This window comes from Vigna unguiculata, chromosome 8 (assembly GCF_004118075.2).
Source record: "Vigna unguiculata cultivar IT97K-499-35 chromosome 8, ASM411807v1, whole genome shotgun sequence".
In the NCBI taxonomy this organism is placed as follows: Eukaryota; Viridiplantae; Streptophyta; class Magnoliopsida; order Fabales; family Fabaceae; genus Vigna; species Vigna unguiculata.
Window position 1 is genome coordinate 1,590,294 of NC_040286.1, and position 20,382 is coordinate 1,610,675.

At 25.5% G+C, this 20,382-nt stretch overlaps 2 protein-coding genes across 2 annotated transcripts; one reads left to right on the forward strand and one right to left on the reverse strand.

Moving 5' to 3' along the window:
* Positions 1-3,058: 3,058 nt before the first annotated feature.
* LOC114195653 (type IV inositol polyphosphate 5-phosphatase 11) lies at positions 3,059-7,548 on the reverse strand. Its single transcript, XM_028086194.1, has 8 exons — positions 7,426-7,548; positions 7,187-7,346; positions 6,665-6,804; positions 6,134-6,210; positions 5,907-6,032; positions 4,668-4,855; positions 3,992-4,129; positions 3,059-3,422 (listed from the first exon to the last, which is right to left on the reverse strand). The coding sequence occupies exons 1-8, from the start codon at positions 7,446-7,448 to the stop codon at positions 3,252-3,254; spliced, it is 1,023 nt and encodes a 340-aa protein (XP_027941995.1). The 5' UTR covers positions 7,449-7,548; the 3' UTR covers positions 3,059-3,251.
* Positions 7,549-11,981: 4,433 nt separating this feature from the next.
* LOC114193559 (F-box/FBD/LRR-repeat protein At1g13570-like) lies at positions 11,982-15,104 on the forward strand. The gene is made up of 5 exons (XM_028083408.1): positions 11,982-12,124; positions 12,233-12,286; positions 12,830-13,672; positions 14,115-14,270; positions 14,452-15,104. The coding sequence occupies exons 2-5, from the start codon at positions 12,284-12,286 to the stop codon at positions 14,731-14,733; spliced, it is 1,284 nt and encodes a 427-aa protein (XP_027939209.1). The 5' UTR covers positions 11,982-12,124; positions 12,233-12,283; the 3' UTR covers positions 14,734-15,104.
* The last annotated feature ends 5,278 nt before the right edge of the window (positions 15,105-20,382 follow it).

The following is a 20,382-nucleotide window of genomic DNA, read 5'->3' on the forward strand; positions in this document are numbered from 1 at the left end:
CGAATAATTAAATTTTATTTTCTAGTTACTTTTCTTAGAATTATACAATCTTCACTTAAAAATATTTTAATATTATTTAATTATTATATTTTATTAATAACATAGTTGAAATTGACATGTGAAAATTATTATTAATAACAATATTATTATATAGGAGATAGATAATGTTATATATATATATATATATATATATATATATATATATATATATATATATATATATTAAAAAATAATTATTACTGTTTTGGGAGGGGTTAGAAAATATAAATAATTTATTTTGTATTTTACAAGTTTGAATTATACTTAAATGTGTATTCTTTTTTTGTTGTTAAGAAGATATATGATTGTAATAAAAATTGGTAGTTTGATTTTTAGAACTCTGAATGTTTTAAGAAAGTTTTAGGTTGATGTAGTCAGGGACAAGGGATATCATAATCCCAAATTATTTTAGAATATTTTGCGAATAAAAATGAAAATTGAATTAGGAATATTTTCAAATTATCTTATAAGGATCATTTATTTTTAATAGATGTTAAAACATCAAATCAAATATATAATAAAAATAAAATACCAATCAAATAGATAGAAAAGAAAATTAACATATTTTTTATATCTTTTTCTCCTTTGACTTTTGTTCTCAATAATTAAACACAAAAATACTGTTTCTTCTTTCATTTCTCACGTTCGGCTCAACTTTCAAAGAAAAAAAATAATAAAGTAAAACACAAAGTCGTTTTTTATTCTATTTTTCTCGTGTTTAAAAAAAAAGTTAGATACATTTTGTTCTTAAAAAATTGTGTTTGATTTCTAAATTAAATTATAGAGTAAAGTAAAATATTTCTTCAATAAACAATACGTGAAACACAAAGTTAAAAGACTGAATACGTTATTTTCATAAAGTTTAAAATTAAATATTTTATAACATAGTTTATGGATGGAAACATTTTATATAATAGTTTAGAGAAAAAAAACACATTTAACTAATCCCATTTTATGAAAATAAGAATTATTGTATGAGAAAACAATGTTTGAAATATAAGAATTTAAATAATTACATTTTCTTTTTGAAGTTTCGATATTTTAACTAACTTAATTGTGCCCATATTTAAATATTTTTTTTGAAGTGAAATCTTATGTATTATGTGTATATCTCTTAAGTTGTATTATTGTTTAATATTAACAATAAAATATTTTAGAGTTGTTATTTATATGAATTATTCGCAACTCCAAAGTATAATTTACTATATATATTATTATCATATATCTTAAATTTATCGGTTTCTTATATCTTAATATTTTTTAAAAATAGCCCAATGTCTTTTGTGAATAATGTTAAATCTCCTTCAAATATTTGTTAATGAAAAAAAAATGAGAGAATGCTATAAGGAGATTTGAAATATTACCATTGAATTAAACGAACTTGAAAAGATTAACGTAAAAAAACTTGGCTAACTTAGTTTAATGTAGAGCACATAAAAGGTAGGACCTAAATAACTAGTGATAAACCCTAACTTTACAAATACAGAAATTCATCTCATTTTTATTGTAAAAATAAGTTGCTTAAAGATGTATAAAAATAATATTTACTGTTTTCTTTAAAAGTTTAATTAGTCAGATGGTACCAACTTTTGTTCAGATGTGTCAATTTGATACCCACTTTTAAACATGTGTTAATTTAGTCTCAACTTTTGAAAAAAGTGTTTTAATCAGATCCTTTTTAGACAAAATTTACTAAAGTCATTAACTTAATTTATGACTTTTATCACTCAATTTTGATATAAGTATCAATACTTAATTTTGTAAGTAATTTTAAATATCAATATTGTTAACGGTGTTAATAATTTTTTTGCTAAAAATGACTTAATTGAGACATATTTTCAAAAATTGAGATTGAATTGACACTTTTTTAAAAATATGTACCAAATTGATACATCTAGATAAAAATGAGTATCATCCAACTAATTAAATATTTCTTTAAATTAATGATGATATTTTTTGTAGACCCTCGATGTCACTATCCATGCACCAATGATTACAGATAAGAGAATTTGATCAAGAAAAAAATTTCTCAATATTTATTTAATTTTATTTATATATAACACTATTTAACAAACAATAGTATTATTAAATTTTCTTGAAGAACACACCCGATTCTTCAACACTAAAACTGGTTCAAAAATTCCAGAAGAAAGAAATGAAATACAAAGGTCAACTTCAACATTGGTGGCTTTAGGTGGTAATTGCTCAACCAATCAAAAATACATCACAGAACAGTCAAACCTCAATAACCGACCAGAAAAGGACTTATGTGTCCATATGTGCCTAATTTCAAATTCCACAAACCTACAAATTCACACTTTTCTTTCTATTTTTCTTCTTCTTTATGTTTCTTTGTATATATTTTGTTGACCGATTAAGAACATTATTGGAAAAACAAAAACAAAAAATATATTTAATCCAATAAATTACACTAATTACTTCTGAATTTTTTTTTCTATAAAATTACATATTGTGTTTTACAACAATTACGAAAGTTTTATGAAATTATATATGATGTTTTTTTTAAACAACAATTGAAAATCTGACATCGATTAAATATAAAGTGAATTTGTATTATATAAATAGGTACAAATTTTGTATTATTGTAAGTAAATTTTATAGAACTGAATTAAGTTTAAAATGAACTTCTTAAGATGATATATTTTCTCGTATTGTGGCAAAAGGACACTAAGTGGAACAGTTAATTTAAGATTTGATATGAGGTCAAAATGAATAAGAGATTAGGTCGAAATGAGGTTAAGATGAGATCGAGATGAAGGTAGGATGAGACTGAGATGAGGCTGACGTGGCCACGACTTCCCCACAAGGATGAGTCGTTGCCTAGAGAAGTTAACGGGAGTTTTCAGGATGTAATAGATAATTGGACCTACGTCAGACACGTAGATTGTCCTGACACTGTACGTCAGGCAGATTAAATATCAAAATCTGAATTAAATAAAATCTAATATAATAAAATTTATTATCTTTTAAGTTTATTATACTATATCAAATCGTCCATTAATATAATTTCATAAACATTCGGATGATACCGTGAAAGCAGAAAAAACTCTGTACATTAATGATTTAAAGCAGAGTCATGGAATTACTAATCATTATATATGTAATAAACACTTGTGGATGAAGGATATAGTTGCATAAGAATTAAATACAAAAGAAAGAATGATCGTAGAGTTTTGTTTGGCAACGAATGACTAGGTTTTTGTTGGAATTTGACGAAGTCTTAAGCAGAGATGTGCTTTTACTGGTTTATGATCAGAACCGTAGACTTTATCAATGGACTCGTATGAATGTAGAGTTGCTTCCATCTTATTTTCGTCTTCTACCTTGTACAATATACGATCTGTCCATGCTGGCACTCGTACCTGACACAAGTAATGCATCACGTAATTATAATAGCATAATAATAACAACGAATATAAATAAAAAAACACAATAAAATATTTGAAAATGAAAAATAAAGTAAGAGCAAACAAGTAATTTATTATATATCATTACTTTTTTCTTTTCATTCAAACTAACTAATATAAATATATTTTTCACTTTCTTTCTTTTTCTTTTTTTTTCATTCCCTTTTAATCTATTTCTAATTTTCTCTTCCATTCCCCCAACGTCCTTTTCTTGCAACCAAACAAAGATTTAGAAAACACTACGCACACTATCGAAGTATAATTAAACAATAACTCTTTTTCTTGGATGAATATCTCTCATGCACAAACTAATAAAAAGCTTACATGCACACACCATAAAATCTTTAAAATTTCCGTGTACTTCTCTTATTTGACTTTAGAAATTACGTAGCATGTAAGTTATATACCATATATATTATGATTATATATAAATATAAAAAATTTGTGTATAATGAATGACATAAAATTAATGAAGGCATGCATGACGTATTAATGTGGATAATTGAAAAGTGTTGCATATATACCTTATGACTTGTATCATAGTTGCTACTTCCTTTGTTGTATTTATAGGTTGGTTTGAAAGTCAATGTTCCTTCACAAAAGCCGTTGAAAATTTGCCCTCGACGTGCTTCTTGCAGAAGCTGGTCCTTGTTATGCAAACGCTGAAATAGAAAAAAAGGAATTAATATGTATATATATATATATATATATATATATATATATATATATATATATATATATATATATATATATATATATATATATATATTGTGTTAAAAAAAAGATTAAATAAATATGTTTTTGGTCGCTTAACATTCAGTGAATTTTGAAATTAGTCTATTTTAAAACTTTGAACCAATTTAGTTCTTCATCTTTCAAAATATGTTACTTAGTTATTTTAATCAAATTTTGTTAAGTTTATTTGACATTTTAAACACATTTCATAATAGTATTTGACTTAACATTAAAACAAAAATGTGTCAAACAGTATAACCAACTCAAATATAATCCTGAAATGCGTATGAAACATCAAATAAACCTAACAAAATTTGATTAAAAGAACTAAATCCACGTATTTCAAAAGATGAAAGATTAAATAGGTTCAAAGTTTCGAAATGGACTAATTTCAAAATTCACTCAAAATTAAAGGACCAAAAACATATTTAACCTAAAAAAATAAAATAAAGTTGAAAAAAATACCTTATGAAGATGTTGTTGTATCAAAGTTCTAGCAGGGTATGTATGAATTCCTTGAAGCCTATAGTTTAGGTCTCCTAACCAGATTATAATGTGGGAGGGTCTTGCGTAAGGGTTCCAGAACTTAGAAAATAGGGTGTGTGATATGTGTCTGCATTGTGAATTTCTTTCTTCCACATTGCGTTCGTGAGCTGAAATTCAAAACAAAAATCACTCACTTACTGCAATATTTCAGTTCAAAACTTGAACCTGAAATTATTTAAATTCATTTAAGTTAATCTTGATCAAGTCGATGTTATATAATACAAATTTGTGACAATGGAAAAAAAAAGTTCTTACGTTTTCTTTAAATCTAAAAATTCAAATTTAAAAGATATATAGCAAATCTTGTTACTTGTAATTTTTCTCTCTTATTTTTCATTTAAATATTCTCACATTTATCTCCTTTATATATATTTATCTCTTTTACGCACTTTTTCTTTTTTATCTACATTCATCTCTTTTATCCACACTCATGTCATCATTTTCTTCCCTCTTTTTCATCTCTTTGTCCACACTTTCATTTACTATAATTTTTTTTTCTATTTTATTTTTTTGAAAATTTAAAATTTATTTAACCCTACAAGAAAACTTCTAAATAGTAATCAATTGTAGTAACCAATAATGATTAGTAACTATGGTAACCAATTTAGATATTAATTTACAAAAGTAAAAATTATTGGTTACTAAAATATTCATTATTATGAATAAAAAATTATAATTGGTCACTATATTATCTTTAAAATTAACTACCCAAATGAAATTGATCACTAAAAGTTAACTACCTAAATTTTAACTACCAAAATGACTTAGTTTCTAAATTGGTCTCTAATTAATTAGTAACCAATTGTAATTTTTTATTTATAATAATGACTATTTTAATGGGTCACTATAGCTAATTACTTTTTGTTTCTAAAACTGGTTTCTAATTAAGAATTTTTTTTAGTGTAATTTAACATTCACTTGGTGAATACTAAACCACTTTAATTAAAAACTAATGATGATGAACTAACATCAACCTAACCGATTCTATATAGAGTGAATTTTAAAGAAACAACAAAAACTTAGTTTTCAAAAATCCACACTAATAAACTAACACATATATGTATATATTTGCACGCATATACATAAATCTCATACTATTAATTAATATTATTTGTTTACTAATTATCATTGCTTTTTTTTTAGTGTTAATATAATTACCTGCGAGGTGGCAAGAGATGAACACCATTCTAATGCCTTTGTAGTTTATGCGAATTGCAACAGCCCCTTTCTTTCTTCCAATTATTCCTCCACACCCTCCAAAAGATTCTTTATCTACCTTCAATTCTGATGTAAAATTCAAGTGAAATTATCACATTTAATGTGGGGGTTTTAACTAAAGTTAATTACATTATAATCCAAAGAAGTTTTTTGGCATAAAATCTCACCATTGATGAACGATCTTGCATCCTTTGGCCCAAACAGGTACAACTGCAAAGATTGCATCATAACTTTACCTATCAGGCTTCATTTCAGAATGAATGAAGGCAAAAGGTAGAAAATTTCAATAAGTTTATACCCAAATAGGAATATATACATGATTGGCAAATTATTTAAAAACATCTTAGAATTTTCATTTTATACTAAATCGATTTCAAAAACATATATAAACTAATTTTATCTTGTACAAAAATTATTTTATTTTTTATATGAACTAAGTAAGTTTGTCCACACACAAACCCTTATAAATGCTGATCAAAATATATAATATACACAAGCCATGACCTAATTATTTTTACTCACTATGAACAAAATATATTATAATTATAGCCGAAACATAAAATATGAATGTATGTATGTAGTTACACTAAGGTTCGTGACAACACATATAGGTACAAGATTGGATAAACTTTGAATTTTATTTTCAATCTTAGGATTAGAACAAAACATAAATTCAAAAAGTTTGGTAAATTTCTTACGTATGACTTTCATCCAGAGCCGCTGAAAGCATAGTTGCAACTTTGTTTCGTGGACACGGAGGAGCCTCTTGCAACCCAACAGCCAGAAGATCAAACTCACGATTGCTACCAACCATTTCTGCTAAATCTTCAAACGTAACCTATCACACAAAATGATCAAGTCATGAAAGTTTCTACCAAACAAGAAATCACTATTACGTGAAAAGCTTTGAAATTCTGAGATTTTCTGAAAAGAGTTTTGTTAGAAGCGGTTTTAAGCCTAACTCAACCCCACAAAACCAACTTGTAAGGTAGTTCTGGTATTATGTTAGAAGTAAATTTTAAGTCTAACTCAACGTTACAAAACCAACTTATAAGGTGAGAATTGCACCCACTTATATATTTTATGAATTGACTTTATCTTTAGTCAACGCGAGACTTTCGACCATTTTCCATAACCTTACATATTACTATGAACATTGATATGTGGTATGTGGACATTTGATGCAGAGAGATACTATGAATTTATAAGGTTGTATGTACCTGGCCATTCATGTTCCAAGTGACTATGGAGATGCAGAGATCAGAATCAGTGGAAAAGTTGCAAACTTTCTCAACACCCACAGTTCTTATTCCTGTGTGAGAGGGTGAAGCTTGGTTATGGATGAAACCCATTGGCCTTCTCTTCGTTCTTGGTTTTCTTCTACACAAAAAAGCAACAAAAATGGTGAGAATTGAACAAAGAAATATTGCTTCAAATATATATAGAGAGAGAGAGATACCCTTTGCAAAGTTGGTTCCCCATAGTTACGTGATTGGAAAAAACCAAACGCAGGAATTAATTAATTTCTGGACAAGAAAACGATTTTGAGTAGAAGAACACAGTTCGAAGAAGGAGATGGAGGGATTCATAAATTATTGACTTGCTATTATTGTTTGGACCATTTATATATATAGGAGCCAAAAAATAAAAGTTCTGAAGTATTCTAGAAATTGTCAACCATTTGAAAATTTCGAAAATGTGTGGTCTTGTTTTTCTCACGAGTTAGGTCGGGGATAGTTGGGAAATTACACAGAGGGTTGAGGGAAAAAAAAAAGATGAAAAGGACCATTTGATAGATACTATCCATGCAAATTACGTCAAGTAACTTTGCCTAACTATAATACGTGTTGGAATGTCATAAAAAGGAGCACCCAAAATTGTTTCCACTCTTGTTCAATATATATCTCCTACCTCTTTTGATAATCATACCCTAATAATCCTCAAAAAGTCAATAAAAAAAATTATAAGATTCTGTTGTGTTTACCAACTACATGTTACAATGTAGGTCGTACAATGCTGGTTTTCTTTTCATACCATTCCACCAAGTTTATATGTATGAGTTTTGGTATTTTTATCTTTATTGTTGAAGTTTTTTATATTTGTTTGGAGAAAAATAGGAGTTCAGATTCTCTACTATTTATTTTGTGCTGTTTTTGCTGAGTATTCAAAATACATTATATTAGTATTTTAAATATCTTTTTAATATATTTTAAAACGTTAAAATTAATGGTAATCAGTGTATTATGAAGGTACAATAGAGAAACAGTACAAAAAAAATTCAGCAGAAAATCCAAATTCAAAAAATAATTTCTCTTTAATGAGCTTTTTAATTATTTTTTTTATATTTTTAGTATTGTCTACATCATCATCTTCCGGATCTATAATACATTTCATCATTTCAATAACATCTAGGATGGTTATTAATTTCATAATGGAAAGTGAACCAACCACACTCAAAAACAACACGCCAATGATTGCAATCTCTCAACAATGAGCATACATTACAATGAACCACAATCAAAGAAAGTGTCAATGCGTCCAATTTCTAAACGAAGACAACAATAACACACTCAATCAATGCGCCAGAAAATATGAACCAATATAAATGCTTGCTTTCAACCATGTCAAAATTTTCATCATGCTACAATGGAAATTTTTCGGACCAATCAGCGGTAAAAAAGAAAAAAAAATAAAAATAATTTTTTTTTTCCAAATAACACATCAATGGTGTCAAAAGTGGGTAAAAAAGTGTTAGAATATCAATTTTGTTTTTCATTTCCTAATCAAAATATAATATATGCATTAATTTATTGAATGTAGATATGTACTAACAAATTCAATTAATACTAGTATTATGTGGATCAAACAACATACATGTGTGTTTTAATAAAAGAAAAAACATAATTTTTAATTATTATTATTTAAAGTTGAAAATAAATACAATTTATAAATTCACTTATTTTCTAGTTCATAAATACAATTTTAACATAAATTTCTGGTTCCGAATTAAAAATTTGAGAAATGTTTAATTAGCATTTATATTTACTATGTGTTAATGATATAACCTTTTATTTATCTTTATTTTAAACTTTTAACACAAACTTTTGATTATGAATTAAAATTTTGTTAATGTTTAATAGTATTTATATTTATTACGTCTTTTTAATTTGTCATTATTCAAAACTTTTAATACAAATTTATTATATTTATTGCGTCTTTTTAATTTGTCATTATTCAAAACTTTTACTACAAATTTATTATTGTGAATTAAAATTTAGTTAATGTTTATTTAGTATTTATATTTATTATGTGTTAATGTTATAATCTTGTTCAAAAATTTTAACATAAATTTTCGATTGTTAATTAAAAATTTGGTTAATATTTAATTAGTATTTATATTTATATTTATTATGGGTTAATGTTATACTCTTTGGTTAACTTTTAACTTTTTTTTGCTTTTTATTAATTTTTAAATTGTTATTATTAAATATTTATTGTCAAAATTATTATTTTTATTTATATATTTATATTTTTCAGTTTATGTTATTATTATTCATTTATATTTTTTAAAAAATATTTTTTATTTTAACTTTTAAGAGAAAAAGTATGTTAGACTACTTGGGTATTAAAAAATACATCGATTACTTTTGTTTTTATCATTAAAAAACCTGTTAAATGGTGAACAAAATATATGTTATTGACCAATTTAGAAACCGATTATCTAAACATAGACTAATTAAGAGATCAATTTGTTTGGTAATCAAAATCTAGGTAGTCAATGTTAGTGATCAATTTAGAAACTAATTCATAATAAAAACTATTTTAGTTATCCATTTATAGACCAATTATAATATTTTGAAACTATTTTAGTTACCAATAATTTCTAGTTTATAAGTTGGTATCTAAATTGATCACTAGATTAATAATTTTTTGTCACTAAAATTGATTATTAATCAAAGATTTTTCGATAGTGTATTTAAAAAATAATATTTTTATTTTTATATTATATTTTTCAAATTATGTTATTAATGTTTCAATTGTTATATTTATATATTAAGAATTAAGATAAGATTAAGATTTGTATTATCTTAATAATTAAAATAAGATTAAGATTTAATCTTGATATAGAGTTTTTTTGTGGTTGAAGAAGAGGTGATGGCTTATTTTTTATGTGATTTGATGAGAGACCAACACATATTTTCTTTTGTGTGCATATGTTTGAGTTTTTATTTTTACAAATTTTTATATGGTTTCATGAGAATTTGACACATGTAAAAATTTTGTTATTTGTGTTTCTTCATTTATAATATAAGATTAAAATTAAGATACAATGATGATTATAGGATGATGGTCATCAAAAGTTGATGAGTGAATCTTTTATAATTAATGTTAAACATAAGTTATTAGTTGTTTTTAAATAGTCTCTTTTTAGTTGTTTTCTATATCAAAATTATTGACACAGATGTATAGTATGATTATGTGTCGTCATCCATTGTGCTCACCATTGTTATGTCAGCACCCATAGAAAATTTCATTAATTATAATCAAATTAACACTTATTTTACTTATATTATTATTGTATTCATTAAATTTTTTTACAACAATTTTCAGTTTTATATATTTTCAATTATTTTTATTATATAGTATCCACATACAATCTATAAAGACGAATTTTTTTCTAAAGTTTTTCAAATTTAAATTACTATTATTATATATGAATATGTTATTTTTGAATTTAAATTATAAAAAGAAATAATGTTTTTTAAATTGAAGTTAAATTTTACTATTAGAACGTTATCTGTTATGTATACGTATATACACATAGACGATATACTTCTTTGGTTTTTTCAATTTTATTCTCTCTTATTATTTTTTAAAATTTTAATAATTATTTATAATAAAAAACTTTTTTTTCAATTTATTTTAGTAATTATTTTTTGAAATATAAATAATATATTTTATTTCAATTACTAAACTTTATTTTATTTATAATTATATATTTACAACTATATACACTTTTTATTTTTCTAAATTTATCCTTTCAAGTATAAATTTTTAAAGTTTAAATAATTTAGAAATATTTAAAAAATACATACAAATTGTAATTATACGTTTAGTGATAACACTTGTTTTTACACTGATTGACTTTAATATAGTTGAATTTTCTTGGAATCGAATGACTAACCAATCATATTGGCGTTAAAAATATTAATATAATTATAAAAATTGTTTAAATTTAAACTTAAATCTAATTCAATATTTTAAAATATGATTTACAGAAAAATTATAATAAAGAATACTCCATTATATTTAACATATTACGTAATATCTAGGTCGTGCGTTTGCAATAATTAAAATAAATATCAGAAAGAGAAAGAGAATATGAAATGATTTGGTCACCAAAGTCTTGCGCCGTTTTTTGTGTTTTCACCCTCATGAAATTCAAGAATTCTGAATTACCATATTCAAATTATTATAATAAAAAAAATAAAAGTTGTACTTAAATTTCATTATTTAAATGTATTTTAGAATGTCTAATTTAGAATACTTTTTATGATCCAAAAGTAATTTTCAAATTACATTTAAAAAATATATTTTTTTATAATTGGAAATATGTTTTTGGTTCTAAAACACCTTTTAAACTGCAAAGAAATATATTTAAAAAAGTTACATTTGAAAAATTTTGGAAAGGTATTTCAAATTCAAAAATACCTTCTAATTATATAATATAAAATGCATTCAAAACATATATTAGAATGTATAAATTAAAATATATTGGTAATTCAGAAATATCTTACAAATTGTTGAATCTAAAATAAATTTTAAAATATACATCCTGACAAATATTTTTAAATCCAACAATATATTGCAAATAACACAATCCCAAACTTATTTAAAAAAAAAATCAAAATACATGTTCAAAAAAAACCAAATCGGAAATAGTTCAACTGGGCCTGTCTATCAACAATAGAATGTTAAGATGGGCCTGTATTTCTATTTTCTTGAAATATGGATCCTGGAATCTCTTCGTCTTCAACCCCAATTAGGTCTGGAAGAGTATTGAATATATCACAGTATATTCTGCATGTACAATGTTTCCAATTCTCTTCCTTCCAAAATATAACCCTTGTCTCTATTCCATCACAGTTTTTTTCACTGTGAGTGCTTGTCAATCATCATAATTTTGCTACATTTTCCGAACCCCTTTCACTGTTTGGTTTTTGGTACTCTGATTATTACATTGAAGTTTTCTTTTGTTTTTGCAGCATTCTCTTTTGGGATTGTGTTGCTTACCTGGAATTACTTCATAGCTTGACATGGTAACTCTCAGAGAGCCTTCTGAATTTCAAATTGTATTTTTATGTTTTTAGTGTAATTAGTGATTGCTTTGCTTGATTTGTTAGGCATTGTTCAAGAAAATATACGCTTCCTGCTTGCAATTCGGTTGTTTGGGTTGTTTTGTAATTTGAATTCACAAAGTGTGAATGATTATCATCATAATTTTGTTTATGGATTATGGATTGGCAAACCGAGTAAGGGGTTGTGGATCATCCAATTGAGGATTGTTGTGCCTTTTATGGTCATGCAATGCCATGTCATTCATAAGAAGAGAGTTTAGTGGGATTTCTTGAGTTCCTAGCTGGCTTTGGGACTCATCAATGGGTACATTCTTTGATGTGAGCGAAATTGAAAATGATAAACAGTAATCGTGCTCTTTTTGTTCAATGTAGCAACACTAACATAGTAATGGTGCTACATTTTTTGCTTTTTGTTTTAAGGTTGTTCGTAGACCTGAATTTATACATGTGTGATGGTAACTTAGTCGATTGAAGTGTCCTGTTTTTATATTTGATTGAATGTAGGGAAGAGAGCCACCTGAGTCTCGTTGCCTAACAGATATGGAGTCAGACAGGATCAGTTATCTACCGGGTCATGTAATAGACCAAATTTTGTCACATTTGTCAATTAAGGAAGCAGTGAGAACAAGTGTTTTATCTAGCAAATGGAGGTACAAATGGGCCACGCTACCGAATCTCGTGTTCGATAACGAATGTGGCTCTGCGGTTACTCAGGACCATATGATTGTAAAGAACAAGTTTTTGAGAACCGTTGATCATGTACTGCTACTTCATTCCGGGCCAATCAACAAGTTCAAACTCTCCCATCGTGATCTCCTTGGTGTGACTGATATTGATCGTTGGACGCTTCATGTATCCAGAAAATCTGTTAAAGAGTTTGTGCTGGAAATCTGGAAAGGACAGCGGTATAAGATACACTCATGTTTATTTTGTTGTCAGAGTTTGACTCATTTAGAATTGTTTAATTGTTGGCTTAAACCTCCATCTACATTTAAAGGCTTCAAGAACTTAAAGAGTCTTGATCTGCAACATGTTACCTTGGCTCAGGATGTTTTTGAAAACTTGATATCCAGCTGCCCAGTACTTGAACGATTGACATTGATGAACTTTGATGGTTTCACTCATCTTAATATTGATACACCGAATCTCCTGTTTTTTGACATTGGGGGTAAATTTGAAGATATTAGCTTTGAGAATACTTTCCAATTAGCAGTGGTATCAATTGGTTTGTATGTGAACTTTGAAATCTATCAAAGTAGATTTCATGGAGGCTCTAGCAATTTGCTCAAATTTTTTGTTCATCTTCCGCACCTGCAAAGGCTAGAGATACAGAGCTATTTTCTAAAGGTACAATGCTCATAACACCACTTTTCCTAAACAATTATTCTAGTTGTGTGAATAATGTTAAATTCTTGATCATTTGAATGTATAATTCCCAATTACTGGTTTTTCTCCCACAAATAAACCATGCTTATGAATTTGTATCCATCCATGAATATATTTCAATTACTGTTTTTTTTTTTTTATTTCTGTTTATATTTCAAAGAACAATTTTAAATAATCTTATTTAAAATTTACAACAAAATAAGATAAAAAATATCTATGAATGGGTATTTTTCAAACGAATATAAGGGAATTAGTAATGAGATATAGCTACTATTTGTGTGCTTTTCATTTTCATCTCTAACCTCCCTAATATGTGAAATGTGCATGTCTATATTGAAATGCTCGTATTAGACACATTATACTCTGATTTGTGATCCATTCATCTGTTTCTTGCTTATGCTAGTATTTGGCAGTGGGGGTTGTGCCAATAAATCTTCCAAGACCGTGCATTGATCTAAGTTATCTTTCTATACGAATAAACTTAAATGATTTGAAGGAAATCTCAGCTGCTCTTTGCCTCCTAAGAAGCTCCCCTAATCTACAAGAACTAGAAATATTGGTAAGTACTCCTTGTAAGTTGTTGTTGTGACTGGTATTTGCTTCTTGTTTTTCTGTTCCACATACTGATTCGTTTTTTCAGTGAAGTTATTAATTAAGCTCTAGAATTTTCAAATGAGTTCAGTGTTGGGCATTTGGGTGTTTCTAAAATGGTTGCAATTGTGAACTGTGATGGCATGCAGGCTCGACAGGAGGATCAGACTCTTCTGATAACGCACAACTATTGTTGGGAAGATGTGTTTTTTGCTTGTCCAGAGATGATGCATATGAGAAATGTGAAGATAGATGGCATATCTGGTATCAAACCTGAATTGGATTTTATCAGCTTTCTACTTCTACACTGTCCTGTGTTGGAAAGGATGACTGTGATTCCTGTTTTAAACATCGGAACAGAACTGATGAAACAACTGCTGCGGTGTAGGAGAACCTCAAGACAAGCTGAAATTATTTACCTGGACCCTTAGAGTGCCTTCAGAAACAAGTTTTACACCAATGTGGAAAAAATTCTGAAGCTAAAACTGGTACTATTACTTTTGTTATGTGGCACTCATCTTAGCCCTTGGGACTCTGATTGGAAGAAGCTACTGTGTTTGCATCAATGAATCTGTCACTATAGTTGAAAAACTGTTACTTTATGCCAATGAGCATGAATATGTAAATTTGGTAAAAAGAAGCAATAGTGTGCTTGTTGTAGAGTTATGTACATTTTCCAGCTGTAATGAGCGACAATTTTTTGGCTGAAAACTTTCAGAATCAATTTTCCAGATTCTGATCCTCTGGGATCTTATTAAACAAATAAGGAGTATGGGTGTGTTTTTTTTTGTTGCCGTTTTAAAGAAAGTTTGCATTTTGTTGGATTCATATGCTTAAAGAAAAAGAACCTATAAAAATGAAAGGTCACACACACTTCAGTTTTTTGGTGACTGAAATTTAGTGTGTTTAGAAACTCATCCAAACAAGCACATTTACACTGAAAATCACATCAATTTCCATGGTTTACACAAGCTATAACAGTGAATTTGTATTCTCTGCTGAAACTTTGGCGATGACGTATCTTTTAAATATACTAATTAACACTTGATGTTGATATTTCAAAATATACTAAAAACTTTTATAATATACCAATACCAATGTATTTTGAAAAGTTGACAAAAAAAGAGAGTCAAGAATCTGTACTCCTTAATAGCCTAGTCATATTTGTTTGTGAACCAACAATAATTTTGGCAAAAATAAGTTTAATTGAATTTGTAATTTTCCTTTTAATTTGAATACTCGATTTTATTTCCCTAGCTTTTTTAATTAATCAATAATTTACCACACTGAACACTGAAAATAAAATACTGTTCAATAAGTTCTTAAAAAAGTCCATATTACATATACCATAGTGTTTAAATCTAAATTTCAGTAATATACAACAATATTGTCTATCACTAGTAACAAGATCAGTTATAATAAAAAATATAAAATGAAAATACAAGAAAAATCAATATCACAATTTAAAAAAAAAAAATCTTATGTTTTTCGCTTTTTATTGTCTTATTCTGAATTATGTATTTGCTATTTTTCCATTTTTTTTACCAAGTTTTCTCCAAACTTAGTTTTGTGATTTATTTGGATTGCATTATGTGATAAAAAAAGAAAGTAATATATATATATATATATATATATATATATATATATATATATATATATATATATATATATATATATATAATATGAAAAAATATGTTCTCCATGTGTATTTTACTAATTAAATTTCATAATTATTATCAAACAAATAATGTATCCCTCCTTAATGTACTTTAATTACACTATTTACTATACTTACGTGTTAACATCCCTTTCAAAGTTCTTATCACAAATGCTACATTCATAAACAAAAAAACAAAATTCATTTCTTCATACCTTTCAAAAGTTGTTCATTACTTCAAAATTCCTACCTTATCCATACTTTTCTCCTCTATTGAAAATCTAATCAAAATATAAACCATTTTCCTTTCTTTCTTTTTCTTCAAAATAAAAACTTCGTGCTAATTAATTATTTATAATTCAAGTTGATTTTGATGAAATTGAGTTTTTTCTTTGCTTCTCATATATGATCATTCAATCTAACCCCCACAATTTTATATATAATTTATATCATCGTAATTTTCAATCTCTTTCACAGACGACACCATAACAAATAAAAGTAAAATATTTAGTTCATTAAAGTTATGACTTATATTGAAAAAAAAATATAAATCAACTAGTAAAAAAATATTACGAGATCAAAATAATTAAGGTCACAAATAGTCTTTTATATATATATATATATATATATATATATATATATATATATATATATATATATATATATATATATATATATATATATATATATATATATATATATATATATATAAATGAATGTCATACTTTAGTAGTAATGTTATAAAATGATATGACGTTGCAAATTAAATATAAAAGAAATCAATTTTTTCTTCTCTTGTAGATTCAATTTTTTAAATATTCTTTAAAAGAAACCTTTAAGGATATAAAAGGAATATTATATTCATAGAATGAATTCTTAAGTAAGAAAACCAAAATACTAAATTATTTAGAGATAGTTTAAGTTTTAAGATTTGAGAGCCTGAAATAAATTTATGAAATAAATTTAAGAATGAGATATTTTTATAATTTTATTTAAAATTAATTTATTCTTTTAGTTTTTTGAGAGACTTTTTGTTTTTTTTGGAGACCTAAATTATTAGAATATCAAAATAATAAAGTTCATGAAGTTATAAAAGTTAAGAATGAAATTTTTTTACCATAATTTTATTTAAAATTTATTTTTTGAATTTTCGGAGAGATTTTTTTTTTCTTAAAAATCTAAAGTAATTAGTACCAAGTTGGAGACTTCTTTTTTTCTTTGAAGCATAAATCAATTAGTATTAAAAAAAAATTGTTGAGTCGTTTTTTTTTCTTGGAGATCTAAAACAATAATTTACTTACTTGAACATTAAACCGGCTATTTGGAACATATTCGAGCTAAAGGAAAAGAAATTATTTAATGCACAAGATATTGGAGATATATATTTTTTAATTATTTAACATGAAAAAAAAAACTCTAAAATGATATTTCAAAATTACGGAATGTCGATTGTTCGTACAAAATAAATATTTTTTTTTCTTCATTTATCTTGTAAAAGTCAAAATTTTATTTGCATCAAAGCAAAATTAATTGAGAAAAAGAAATTCAAATTCTTAAATAATAGTTTTTGTCCCAAGAGCATAATATAGAAGATATAAGACATTTTCATAATAATTATACGTATTTTCCAGCTTTCGGAGATTGTTATAAAAGTAATTTGCTTTAATTTTGACTTTTCTGGAATTAGGGTTATGATGGAAATAAATGGAAAGAAAAGAAGATGTATAGAAATAAAAGAGAAAAAAGGTGCAAAAGATATATTCTTTGGAGTGATAGAAATAAAGAGAAAACGAGTGCTTTTTTGTTTTTTGTTTTTATGTGCATAAAGGTTATTAGTTATTACAAAAATTTGTATATGAAAGTTTTCTATAGGTTATTTTTTGTATTTTTTTATATGATTTTATCTGTCATATTTTGACACTTAACATTGAAAATTTAGAAAACACATATAAATACGTCTTGATTTTATATATATATATAAACTAAATTTTTTACCTATTATATTTGTAAAGATAAGTTGTGAAATGATTGATAAAATACAAACATTTATTATATTGAAGATATTAAAATATTAAATGAAAGAAATGAAAAAATGCAATTGAATCCAACCAACTCTGCATGGAACGTTGGGCGTAGCCACCAGTTGGTGACAACCCCCACTCAATCACGCTTTCCACATTAACTTCCTTCCCTACAAACTTGTCATAATCGTCATAATCGACAGTAATGTTCCTGTAAATCGATCTCGATGGCTGCAATTATTCCGTGGCAAAGGTGGGATGGAACGAGTCATAATTAAATTATGATGTTTGGATTTATACACTCTTAACTAAAAAGATAATGTCGATGATAATAATTGTCTCATGACAGAAATTGAGTGGATCGAGTCACAATTAAATTATGATGTTTGGGTTCATACACTTTTAAATAAAAAAAGTTATGTTTTGACTAATAGTTATAATTTTTTGCTAAGTGGTAAACGCTTGATCCAACGATTGCTATCTTGGTATCAAAATGAAAGTCATGAATTCAATCGCTGAAAAGGAAAGTTATGTCGTGACTTTTATTCATTATATAAACATTCATATATACAAATAATGTTAAAAAGTACTTATATATATATATATATATATATATATATATATATATATATATATATATATATATATATATATATTCGGGTTAAGTATATTTTTAGTCCCTGAACTTTGACCCAAAATTGGAATTCATCCCTCTCCGAAACTTCAATATATTTTGGTCCTTAAACTTTAAAAATGAATGAATATAGTTCTTTTAACTCAATTATGTTAACTTTTTTGAAGTGTCGAACATATTTCTCAATAGATATTGAACCAAGAATGTGTCAAACAATGTAAAAAATTTCAATACTAATATGAAAATCGTTTGACACGTCAAAAAAAAGTTAACATAATTGGGTTAAAAGGACTATATTCATTCATTTTTAGAGAAGTTTAGGGACCAAAATATATCGAAGTTTCAGACAGGGACGAATTCCAATTTTGAGTCAAAGTTCGGGGACTAGAAAAATACTTAACCCTATATATTATGAATTTCAAAATATTACATATATACTATTCATAGTCTCGAATCTTTTTCTCCCAGTTTAAATTTCAGTCTCATAGTTATAAAAATTCTACTTATATTCTAACTAATAGACAAGGGAAAGATAATAAATACCACATGTCTAAGTATTTAAAGGAATAACCAAAAATAACTAAAACATGAATCGGTTGATAATCATACATAAAAACCAAATAATTAAGAGTAGGGAAATTTTAATATGAAAGTAATTTTCTTAAAGTAAATTCTAATGGAATATTGTACACAGTTAGATTCTAATTAGAACATGTTTGTGAAGAAAAAATGAGAGAAGTCTGAAAGAAAAAGATATACACAATTAGAATACATTAATTTAGTAACATTTTCTATTTTCATGATATTGACGTGACTTGGTATTATGGAAATGAAATTTATACAATTGATCAAAGGTTTATCATCTCTATAAAACTAAATTCAAAATTGAATTTTTAAGAGAAATTAAACATACTAAACTTTATAAAAAATATATAATGTTTATTCTAGTTCTATTTTTTTTGTTACTTATTATCTATATAAAAAATTACAACGACTTCTCAATTTTGAGGTGTTTATTGAATATAATAGTAAAACTTAAGAACGAAAATCAAATAAAGTTTGAGTTAATTAAGCTTTAAATTTTTACACTAAAAAGAAGTTAAATAATAATCAATTTTAATAACAAAAAATAATTAATCACATTAATTTGTATATTAATTTATAAACTAAAAGTTATTGATAATTAAAATAAATTGTATATTGGTTTATAAAATAGAATCTTGATAATTAATGTTAGTAACCACCTTAAAAATCAATCCATTACGATGACAAATTTAGATATTAATTTATAAACTATTTTAGTTACTAATAATTTATAAATTATTTTAGTTACTAATAATTTTTAATTTATAAATAAATATCTAAATTAGTCACAGTATTAATTAATTATTTTTTATCATTAAAATTAATTATTCTTTAAAGATTTTATTGTAGTATTATAAATTCACTTTTATATGATCTATTAATTTATAAAAAAAAATTTATTTATTTTGAATTATGTGATAGAACTAGATGACATGATTATTATCTTGTCTCAATTAATTTGCATCACATCTAATTTTATAATTTTGAAATTCTAAATTTTTATAACTCTTTAATTCTATAATTTTGTAATTTATAATTATTATATATAAAATTAAAAAGGTTTAATTAGTCGAATGATATCCACTTTCATTCGGATGTGTCAGGTAACTATTCTTAAAGAAAATGTCAATTGAGTTCCAAGTTTTGAAAATATGTCTAAATTAGGTCCATTTCAAACGACAAA

Coding starts and splice junctions, on each gene's coding strand:
- LOC114195653 (XM_028086194.1), bottom strand. CDS start 7,448: ATGGGGAACCAACTTTGCAAAGG. Junction 6,033..6,133: donor TGCAAGATCGTTCATCAATG/GTGAGATTTTAT, acceptor ATTTTACATCAG/AATTGAAGGTAGATAAAGAA. Junction 4,130..4,667: donor TACAACAACATCTTCATAAG/GTATTTTTTTCA, acceptor TTTCTATTTCAG/CGTTTGCATAACAAGGACCA.
- LOC114193559 (XM_028083408.1), top strand. Junction 13,673..14,114: donor TACAGAGCTATTTTCTAAAG/GTACAATGCTCA, acceptor TGCTTATGCTAG/TATTTGGCAGTGGGGGTTGT. Junction 14,271..14,451: donor TACAAGAACTAGAAATATTG/GTAAGTACTCCT, acceptor GATGGCATGCAG/GCTCGACAGGAGGATCAGAC.